Raw genomic sequence first — 11,661 nt, 5'->3', positions numbered from 1 at the left:
AAAAGGAAGAAGCGGTGACAAAAAAAAGAGTTAGTTTCAACTAAAAAAGAGAAGAAGAGATGAAGAAAAAAAAAGAGGAATAAAAAAAGGAGTTTTGGCATTGGTAGGGAAAAAAGAAAGAGAGAAAAAGAAGGAAAGAGAAAAAAAAAAAGAAATGAGAAGAAGAGATGAGGGAAAAAAAAAGGGAGAACCATCAGTTAAGAAAGAAGAAAAAAAAAGGGGCAAAAGGCAAAAAAAAAATTCATAAAAAAATCGGTCTGACCTAACCTATAAGAGACCTAAACCACATCAATTCCTACTCCAAAAAGCCCAACAGATTTGGTCTTGTTGACTTTGGGTTGAAACGCAAAAAAATCTATTTGGTATATTCTTTATCCCTTTTTGTTTTGTTACATTATCATGAGTATTTAAATTCTTTTAAATGATAATAATAATTTTATAAATTAAAAAATAATTTTCCTTTAAATGATTATTTTTGAAAAAAAAAAAAGAAAGATAGCATTTCTAAGTAAAAAAAAATTTTGGAGACTCTAATTGGATAATGGAAGATATCTAAATAACTATTTTTTACAAAGGAACACCATCTTTATTTTTTTGAAAAAAATTATTTAGTGAATTTTTTAAAATTATTTTTAATTTCACCTAGACATTAGGGAGTTAAAAATAATAAAATAATAATAAAATAAATATTTTTAAATACCAAAATATCATTTTTATCCTAAATAAAATCCATTAAAAAAAAACAATTCCATGCATCATTTAATTTATGTTCATATTGTCATATATGCATTGTAGACATTTATAATAAATGTGAAATAGCAAAAATTCTTTTAAAATAATAATAATAATAATAATAATAATAATAATAATAATAATAATAATAATAATAATAACAATATTTCAAAAATAAATTTGAAAACCTTGCCTAGATATTGGAGAGAATTTAAATCATGTTTTGAATGGTTAACTTTTTCAAATTCCACCTAGATATTGTGAAATTAAAGGAAATTTTCTTCACAAAAATAAATAAAAATAAATTTTATTTCACCATAATTTTCTTTTTAAAAAAAGAGATAATGAAAAAAATATGATTAAATGAATATGAGATAGGTCAAGTTGGTTAATTATTTGTATTTATATCATTTACTTATTTCATATTACAATATGATTTGAAATAATAATACTGCAAATTACTAATTTATAAATTTTGAAAATTAGTTTTTTTAATAAATAATAGTTAATATTCTTCATAAAAATAATTATTAAGACCTTACCTAGATATTAGAGGGTTTCTCAATAATTATTCTTTATAAAGGAATATTATGTGAAATTTTTGAGGGATTAGTATAAAAAAAATAAAGAAATAATTTTTGAAATTCTACCTAAATATTGAAAAATTAAAAACTATTTCAATACTAAAGATTTTCATCTTATTGCTAAATAAAAAATTTTATTCCTAAATAAAATGAATAAAATTTAAATATGTGTTAGATAAATTTAATTGATTGTCTACATTTTAATTTGTATTTGCATCATACATATGCTCTACATGATACTTGTTGATATTTCATTAATTAAAAAATTAAAAAAATCAACAAATGGTGAGTTTTTTTAATATTTGTTTAAAAATAAAAAAATATTCTTAAATAAAAATAATTTTTGAAACCTTACCTAAATATTAAAAAGCTTCTCAATGATTGTTCTTTATAAATGAACATTATGTGAAAGTTTTGAGGAATTAGTATGAAAGTCCAAAGTAAAAAAATATTCTTCAAAGTTCTGCCTCAATATTGGAGAATAAAAAAATATTTCGTACTAATAATTTTCATTTTATTCCTAATTAAAAGGTTTTTTTTTTTTAAGAAAGAGATATTTTAAAAAAATAAAATTTAAAGGAATCATTTTTAAATATTAGAATTAAACCATTTTTATTAATAGTAACGATAAAATGTAATTAATTCATATTATTTTTTAAATAAACGTTATAAAGGTGTTAATCATTTTTCATGCATAATCAACTTGTAAACAAAACATTATTTTAATAAATTTTAAACTTGTTTTATTATTTCGTTAAAAAAAAAAATTTTAAATGTTCAATCACACCAAACAAAAAAAATTGCTAGGGACTCTCCTGATTTTAATCTTTTTAAAAAATTTTCGTTTAACAGTCTCCAAAACCATTTTGACAATTGTTGATGTCAAGTCAACAAAGATCTAATCTGATAATGGTGATCTTAGTTTATCTGTGAATCTTATAAGCACATTTATCCCAATCCAAAGAGAAGTTTCGATAAGAAACAAATGATTTCATCCAAAAGTTGTTATATCCAAATCAAATCCATATCTTTTAATTTTTCTTTTTTTTTATTTTTCACAACAATAAAAAAAGTGAAAAACAAAGGCTAAAGTAAATGGATTCCTTTTAAGGTTCTAATCCAAGCTATAAGCTCGATATTCAAACAGTAAATTCACGGCTAAATGAACATGACAAAGAACAGGAAGAGTACTCTGTCAAACCCTGAATGACAGCTTGTTTCACTTTTCACAAGTTGAATTTCAACTCTGACATTCCAATAGACAAGTGAAAGTGATATTATTCAACATGTTCCATCAACCTATTCCTTTGACTCTTGTTGATTCGATGATTTTAATCTCATCGCCTCCAGTTCTGCAAGTACATGCATTGGATCTGAAACTTCAGCCTTGTAGACATAAAACTTGACTAGTACCAAGAAGAAAATAAAGTTCAAGAAGTTGAGTATAGCCAAAAATGCATAATAGTAGTCAAGATGAGATTTGTTTAGGTTATCCAAGATCCATCCTTGATGACCATGCTTGCTAGTGATATGAGAAACTGTTGAAAGAAGGAAACTGCTAATAAAATTCCCAATTCCCAGACTAGTAGTTGAATATGAAGTACCAAGACTCTTCATACTCTCCGGTGCCTGATCATAGAAGAACTCAATCTTAGCCACCTCTAAAAATGCATCAGCTGTGCCCATAAGCACAAATTGGGGAAGTAAAATGAATATGGTTAGCGGAAGTTGCCCTCCATTTTCAACTAAGCCATGTTCCCTGGCCACATTGAGTCTGTGCCTCTCAATAAAAGAAGCAATTATCATGATTATGATGTGGATAACAAGACCAATTCCCATCCTTTGAAGGAAAGTGATGCCTCTAGGATTTTTTGTCCACTTTTTCACAATTGGGACGAAGACACGATCATAGAGGACAAGACAAATAAGCACAGAAAAGGTAACAAATGCAGCGAAACTTGCTGGGGGGATCTCGAAGCTACCCATGTGTCTATCAAGGGTGGTGCCTTGTTCTACAAAAAGGGTATTGATTTGAGCAATCACGGTGCTTGGCACAAAAGTGGCAATCAATATTGGGATCATTCTTAACATCTGTTTAGTTTCCTCTATTTGGGTTACCGAGCATAGCATCCATGGAGCCATGGAGCCTGTTTTAACAGCAGCCTTATTCAGGAACCTGCATTTTGCCACAAAGTTGAACATATGATCAGAAGACCACAAATCAAAATGACAGAAAATTTCAGATTCCATAAATATATGTACCTAATGCAAACAATAATTGACACTAACCTCAGGGTTGGTGTTGAATCAATCCGAAACTTTCCTTTCCTACCATACTCTTCTAGGTCAAGTTCATAAAGTTCTTTAATGTCACTAGGAAGAGGCGCGCTCCATTTCCTTATGGCAGCTACTATGACCTGAGCCATCCTTTTGAAACACCCTGCGGGCACCCTGTGCCTATAGAATGGCGTGCCTGCCAGGAAAATCAGAACTGAAATCACCAGGCCAAGTGTGGGCAGCCCATAGCCTAATGTCCAACCATGATTGTCCTGAATATATACAAGAAATGTGTTGGCAAAGAGTGTCCCAAAGAAGATGCTGAAAACCCACCGATTGAAGAAGGATAGCTTATGAGCCTTCTCCTTGTGATGGAAATCATCGAATTGATCGGCGCCGATCGTCGAAATATTTGGCTTGGTGCCGCCGGTTCCAACAGCTAAAGTACAGAGTGCACAAAAAAAAACTGCTAACTGTAATTTTGATGCCTCCTTGCAATGATCTATATTGGCTTGGTGACATGGTGGTGGCTTTAGTCCAGGTATTGACACTGATAATGTTAGCAATGACATTCCCTGTGATCAAGAATTGGGTTAATTTCGACCGTTGCAATTGTCATAATTAATAAAAAACTACATGCCCCTTAAAAAATCACAAATTTGATGACCATAATCAAACACAGTTCTTTACATTCTTATCGCAAAATACTAAAAAGTCAAATTGATATTTTTTTTATGTGCAAAGAATTTGGTATGTGATTTAAATTTTTTTATAAAAAATTAAATTACGGTCCTTAAAAATTTAATTTTACCTTAATCTTAATTTAGCCTTTACTTAAATTATAATTAATTTTTTTATCTTTTAAATTATAATTAAGATTCCAAAATCAACTTTAATATCATTATAAATCTTAATTTCAAACCTCATTCCTTAACACATTTAGATGATCAACCAATTTAAAAAAAAAAAAAAATCTTAATGTCAATTTGCAACCAGGCTTATCTATTGCGTCGGGCATTGAAATTTTAATGGTCCGCACTGTGCAAACCATTTATGCATACCCAACAATAAGGAAACACATGTAAAAGCCTAGTTGGTCTTTAATTTATCCCTATGCAAAGTACGTTGACTCATACGTACAAGAAATGCTCTTTGGCAAAGAAGGACAAAAATTTCTAGACTCCTTGTCGGGACAAGATTCAATTTGTGAGAAATTCGTGGTCCACATGACAAGTCTGTTGAGATTTTCCGACAGCATATATATAATTATCTTCTATATTGCCTTATAATTAAAACGTAGAAAAAAAATTCAGTCAAAGTTTCGCATTTATCCATGTTTAAACGCAAATTATTTTTCGTAATTTGACTATAATCAGTTAACATCACAATAGTTATATATATATATATATATATATATATATATAAGGTTATGGTATGAAGATACGTGATAGAGGATTTATAATTATTAAATTTAAATCTTAAATTTATCAAATATTATTTTTTAAAAATAATTGTATGAATTTATTTAAAATAGTTACTCAAATTTAATAAAAAATTTATTTGAAATTAATTGATTATTACTTAATTGATAAGAAGACTTTAAAAAAATTTTAAAAAAAAATTTTGATAGGTAAATTAATATGCTTATAAATAGATGAAATATCTATGAAAAAATTATATAAAATAGTTGTAAGCTTTTATAAGATAGATACCTTATAAGATTAAAGAAGATTGAAAAAATCTTTATGGATGAATATGTTTAAGTGAACTAAAAGAGAATGAAATAATTCACATAGATATGATGCATAAGAGCACATAAATATATATTTATTTGAGTTAAAAATATTCCATAAAATTAGAAAAGATTAAGAAAGTTTTTATGGGTATGTATATTTTAGTGGACTAAAAAAAAATGAAAAAATTCATATAAGTATAGTGTAAGAGCGTACATTAATATATATTTATTCAGATTAAGAATATTTTATAAGAGTAAAAAAAAATAAGAGGATATATGAATATTGATTGTGAGTGAGATTATTTTATTAATTTATTTGTAATTCTTCATAACTAATGGATCTCTTTTTCTCATCTATAAACATAGATCAGTTGAGCTAAATCAGGTCAAATTATCATTTTTTATATGATGATTGATTGTTTGATTATATTTTAATTGGTTTAATTATTTAATTGGATTGAGACTTTATGTCTAATAACTGATATTAAAGCTAAACCAATAATTAATATCAAAGTTACTGTCATCCTAACATAACGAACTGAAGCTTTATTTCTTAAATAATACATTAGTAACCAATTGATTGGCTTAGTGATCCAATTCTAAAATAATGGGTTTGGTTTTACTAATTTTATAAGTAATTAAAATTGTTATATTTGAGTGTTTGGTTGAAAAGTAACTATATATTTATAAGTAATTGAAATTATTATATTCGAGTGTTTGGTTGAAAAGTAACTATATATATATTAAAACTTTGGGATGTAAACTTTAAACTTAACTTTTATAAGTCTCAAATTCAAAACTAGTACCGAATAAATACATATGAATAGAGGCTAGTGATTAATTACAATCATGAAAACTGGGAATTGAAATGTTTCCAATTACTTTTACTTTTAAGATGATAAGAAATATCTTCATGCCTTGTTCGGATCTAATTTTTTCTCGGATTATCTTAAAAGCACATTACATGACATCTTGTGCAATTTTCAAGATTTTTACTCTTACTCTTTACAAAAATAAGATTCTAGCTAGTTGGAAAAAAAAATTTTCCGTTAATTACCAAAGGGACTAAACCGTGTGGATTGTTTCCAACTACTTCGTACACACGTATGTAACACATTTATGCATGTATGCATGCAAAATGCATAAAAAGAGATTTTTTGTAAACATACCGAGATATAAATTAAAGACGCAATGACAAAGGTCCAATAGCGACCAAGGCATGCATCAGCAACGTAGGCACCCAAGATTGGGGTCATCAAAGTGGTGCCAACCCAATTGGTAACATTGTTGACCGACTTGACACGGCCTTGATGAAGCTTCCTCGTCAAATACAGGACAAGATTGGATGACAAACTGCTGTAAGCCATGCGTTCAAAGATTTCATACACTGCATTATTTGGCAGTTAGACCAGATCAATGCTCCTTTTTCAATGTTCAAACCAAGAATACTAGAATTGCATAAAATGAGAATAGACAAAAAATAAAATAAAAAATAGAGTCCTAATACTTTCTATGGATTCATTCCAAGATTAATAAGGAAAAGTGTCGTGAAAGTTAATGCAGGGAATGGTGACAAAGAGCGAAGGGATTTGGTCCCATAACAAAAGTTAAGACTCAATGTGTTCCTAGAGAGAGGTGAAGAGGGCGAGGCAAAACCTAAGAGAAAAAAAAAAAGCAAACGATAAAAAAAGCATCAACCAATCGGAATCAATTTCAGTGAAATATATTAATTACCGACAACAAAGAAGCAAGCAGTCCATCCACCTCTCTTGGATCTCCGGACTGGGTTTCCTTTGAGATCCACAGTGCCATCTTGAGTGTAATCATCTGTCCCTTCTTCAACAGCCATAGTGTTTTTTTTTTTTCTATGGAACAACTTAACACTGACACTTGCTAAGAAGAGTTTGCATCAATCCACTCCTTTTATAGACAATTCTGTTCGAGTTAATTTACATCTTTGCCATCAATTTTACATCCAATTCCCATTGAAAACAAAAGCATTTCCTACGTGTGTACTTTTTCAGCCACCGTTATCTATAAAATAGGTGTTTCTGGTTTAGGTTGCATCTAAGAATGATCCTTTTTTTTTAAGATTCTGCCCAATAGTCAACTTGACCTATCTAATCCGCATGCTCTAGTTTTTTTAAATATTAAAATTTGAAATATATTCTTAAATTAAAATTAAATTTTGTACTAATAATTTAATATTCAAATTAAGTTTGAACTTAAAAATCTTTATTTTAAGAATGGACTCAATTCTAACCAAGCCTGGGGTAGGCGAAATTTTAATTACATTGTAGAGAAAAACTAGAAATGACTATTACATGGTCTCATGAATATATATATATATATATATAGTCCATGCAAATTGTCCTTACAAGACAATTAAGCCCAATTCTTCTCTTTTAAGTAAAAGGCGTAATTGAACGTTTGCTAACTATGAAGGTCACTTTCTCAGTCAATTACAACGTTTATAACCCTTGTTTTTATTATTAGGTTGTCGTTTTTTTTATACCAAAAAAATTATACTTTTAATATATATTATATATACAATTTAATTATTTTAATTATAATCTTACATGAATATATAAAAACCAAAATCTTTGGTAAAATAAAAAAAATTCAATATTATAAATAATTCTTTATTTTGACATGTGGACAATTTTAAATAATTATCTCATTTCGAATATTGACATGTAGTTAAAGCATATGATAGTCTTAAACAATAGTTGGTTTTGATTTTTAATATCTGTTTCGAATACTAATGAATAATGCCAATTTAGATAATAAATGACTTTATCACATAATGTTTTCTCTTTCTCTCTTTCTTTTGGTTGCATAGAAATAAATAGAAGATATTTATATATAAACAATGCATCCTTAAAAAATGACAAATAAGAAGAAAAAAAGAAGATTAGACACAAATTTGTGTAAGCTTTTTAATAAAAAATTCTATGTATTAAAATGTAATCTTATTGATTTAGGACATTATATAAAAGTATTCCACTATTTCATCTATAATAATGCTCTTTGACTTAACTAAATAATTACAAAAAATAAAATAAAATATAAAAATATACAATTTAATAAGCGTATGTATATATTTTCAATTTGAAAAAAAAAAAAAAAACTTACTCTTTTCTAAAAAATGCACACTTTTTTAAAGTATTATTCTCTTACAACATACAATTTTTCTTATATATGGGAGATAATATATATTATTTATAAACATTTATTCATAAAAACCCTATTAAGAAAAGGATATAATAAAGTTTAAAAAATAAAATCATTTACAATACCATTAATATAAAGATATTATAACAAAATAAATTTACTAAGAACTAAAATAAGTTAATGAAAAAGTAAGATATGCCAATGTTCCTGCAAGAAAGAAATTTCAAATTAAACTTTTGTCTTTTTTATATAAAAAAAAAAAAAAAAAAAAAACTTTAATTTTTATATATTTATATAAAATAATAATATTTATAACAAAAAAATATAAAATAATTGTTTGCTCCATGTTTAAAACTAAATAACAAAATCAACCTCGTTTCTTTAAGTTGCGTGTGTACACCATTCTACGGTGATGCCGTGCCTAGGAATCTTGGATTTATTATTGATCGTCATTGACCATTTATTAGATAATTATTTGGCCCACTGACACGCTTACAACTCATTTATTTATATTTCTATATTTGGGAATCAGATTTTGGAATCTTCTTTCTTCTTCTTTCATCTAGAAAGCATGTGGTACATATTTATGATTATGCCTAATGAAAAATCTAATATTTAAACATTTTGATGGTTAAATTTTGATATTTTAAATTGGAGGAATTGAATTAAGATTTTAAAATATGACGGATGAATCTATAAAGTGGGAAAAAAATTTAGATCTAAAATCATATAGGTATAAAAAAAATGATAGAAACATATAGTAGATAATGAAAAAGATTGATGAACAATATAAAATTGCTCGTATCTAGATAAGTAATGAACCTAGCTATATTTATTATGCTATAGCTTAATATAAAAGATCGATAAGCAATCTTGTTAAATGTTATTTTTTTTATTATCTTTTGTTATACTTTTAGGTTTTATTTATATGATGGATTTTTTTTTTTTTTTTGTTATTTTATGGATAAACAATAAGTAAGACTTTTTTTGGTCAACCCTCTCTCCCACTCCTTAAATTGTAGGATAATTTCAATTTCAAACATAGTGAGTTTCTATAAGAAGGTTTATTGATCATCCTAACATAAGGGTATAGTGCAGATTCAACAAAAACTTACATTAAATCTATATATCACCCATAAAAAATAATTATTGGCAGCAAAAATTAAATTTAGACTTTATAAAGCAAATATTTTATTCTTATCAGCTTAACAAACTCCAGTTACGTAACCATTAGCAACTATTTTCAACCACCCTAACTAGACATGCAGATATACGACATTAATTCATAGTAAATACATTTTTCTTTGATGGAATTAAAGTTTTATTATGTTTCTTTTGACAAATTTAAAATGAGTAATAAATGTTTTATCATAACAATTATCAAAACCTTCATTTTTAATGTTAATCTCTGTTTGACCGGTCTAAATTAAAGGATTGAGAGTAGTCCAACCTATCGCACACAATGGTCCATCATTTAAATAATATGATATAAGTAGAAATTAAGGATCAATTGCCTTTCAAAAAAAAGGATCAATTTTGTTCACACCCTTCATTTAGAAGTTAGTTGCATTATAGCCTTCCAAACTTTATTTGAAGTAACCTAATTAGACTTATGTGTAAGATTAAATTTTGAAATTAACTTTCAATTTGAAAGTATAAAAAATTTAATATGCATTTGGTGCACAAGATTATGACGTGAAATGATAAGTTGATATTATAAATAGAATTATATTAAATAATATTATATTATCTTATGTTTGATATATATATATATATATAAGGATTAGCATATGATAATTTATTTATTAGTCAAAATTATCTTTTTTCAAAATTTATACAATTTAAAATATGAATTTAATTTTTAAGGGTGTAATAAAACATATAAATTCAATTCTATGGGTTAAAAATAATTCTTTTCATTTTAAGATGATTAAATCATCATATACTAAGAGGATGATTAATTATTTTTGCAATCTTATCCTTTTCTTAAAATACAAACTAAACATAATATCGAATGATTATCATACTATACTATCCTTCATTCTATGTATGAAACATGATCTTAAAACTATAGTCAATAGCCTCATAACTTGTTGATAAAATATTGAACTTTTAATTTTAATAATTATGGTTTAAATCTTGACAATTACAAATATAAAAAAATTTTGAGAAAAATAATACTAATATTTATAAGATGAAATAAGATTAATCTATGTTGTTCTTTAATAAGTTATAATATGACACGTATTGGAAAAAAAAATTAACAAAGCTTTTTGTTTAAATTCCAATAGATTACATTGGTAAAATTGGCATCTCCACGGGCGAAAGTATAAAAACCAATTTCTATATAATTGAAGCATCTTAGCCTCTATTATAATTTTTAATCACAATCATTTTTTTTTTTTAATTTACGGTACGTAGGGTCGGAAATTTGAAATCCATCATTTAAATAAAAACATATTTCATACACCTATATATACAAAGTTAACAATTTTTTAAAATTACAATCATAATAAAATATTACATTTATTTAATTAACCAAATAATTAATTATTATATTATAATTAAATTATAATTACTTGATAATTAACTAATAAATTTGAACATAATTGAACAATTAATTCATATGTAATAGAACTTGAACCAAAATTTAAGACTTCAGAATTTTAGGATTTTCTTATTGTCACTAAGTGAAAATCTCATTGGCTAAAGTCAATACTTCAACTATTAAAGTTTAAAATTTTAATGCGAAAGTCTGAATTCAAATTTTGAGATGAACATAGTAAGATTTATAGGATGAATGTGACATTTATCAAAAATTCTGAGTCAAATGGTCAAATGGCCTGTCTAGTTAAGCCCTATTAACTAGATATGATAAAGTGGAATAAATCAAACAACTGCGAGATTTTGTCAACAAAAATGGATCTATAATATTCCACTTTGAGCTCACTTCTAGATGATTTTAACACTGAAAATCTATTTGATGCGAAATGCGAAGAATCTCATTTGATACGTGTGCTGTTATTATTGGATTCTAAACATCCATAATACAGTGAGAATATTTCAATTACGTATTCTTTTCATGCCATAATATATCTAAAGTTGAATATATCGTGATCCATATGAAAATTATTTCTATACAAGTTGTATTTGTTCTTT

General features: G+C 26.4%; 1 protein-coding gene across 1 annotated transcript; it reads right to left on the bottom strand.

Moving 5' to 3' along the window:
- Positions 1–2,615: 2,615 nt before the first annotated feature.
- On the bottom strand, positions 2,616–7,206 carry LOC111307416 (protein NRT1/ PTR FAMILY 5.2-like). The gene is made up of 4 exons (XM_022905427.2): positions 7,063–7,206; positions 6,498–6,715; positions 3,606–4,168; positions 2,616–3,492 (listed from the first exon to the last, which is right to left on the bottom strand). The coding sequence occupies exons 1-4, from the start codon at positions 7,175–7,177 to the stop codon at positions 2,616–2,618; spliced, it is 1,773 nt and encodes a 590-aa protein (XP_022761162.2). The 5' UTR covers positions 7,178–7,206.
- Between the last annotated feature and the right edge of the window lie 4,455 nt (positions 7,207–11,661).

Source organism: Durio zibethinus, chromosome 22 (assembly GCF_047325235.1).
Source record: "Durio zibethinus cultivar Kanyao isolate XHJ-2024 chromosome 22, ASM4732523v1, whole genome shotgun sequence".
NCBI lineage: Eukaryota > Viridiplantae > Streptophyta > Magnoliopsida > Malvales > Malvaceae > Durio > Durio zibethinus.
Note: the sequence above shows the minus strand (reverse complement) of the source record. Positions and strands in the feature narration are given on the sequence as shown.

Coding starts and splice junctions, on each gene's coding strand:
- LOC111307416 (XM_022905427.2), bottom strand. CDS start 7,177: ATGGCTGTTGAAGAAGGGACAGATGATTACACTCAAGATGGCACTGTG. Junction 6,716..7,062: donor TGCTTGCTTCTTTGTTGTCG/GTAATTAATATA, acceptor CAAATAATGCAG/TGTATGAAATCTTTGAACGC. Junction 3,493..3,605: donor GATTCAACACCAACCCTGAG/GTTAGTGTCAAT, acceptor GGCAAAATGCAG/GTTCCTGAATAAGGCTGCTG.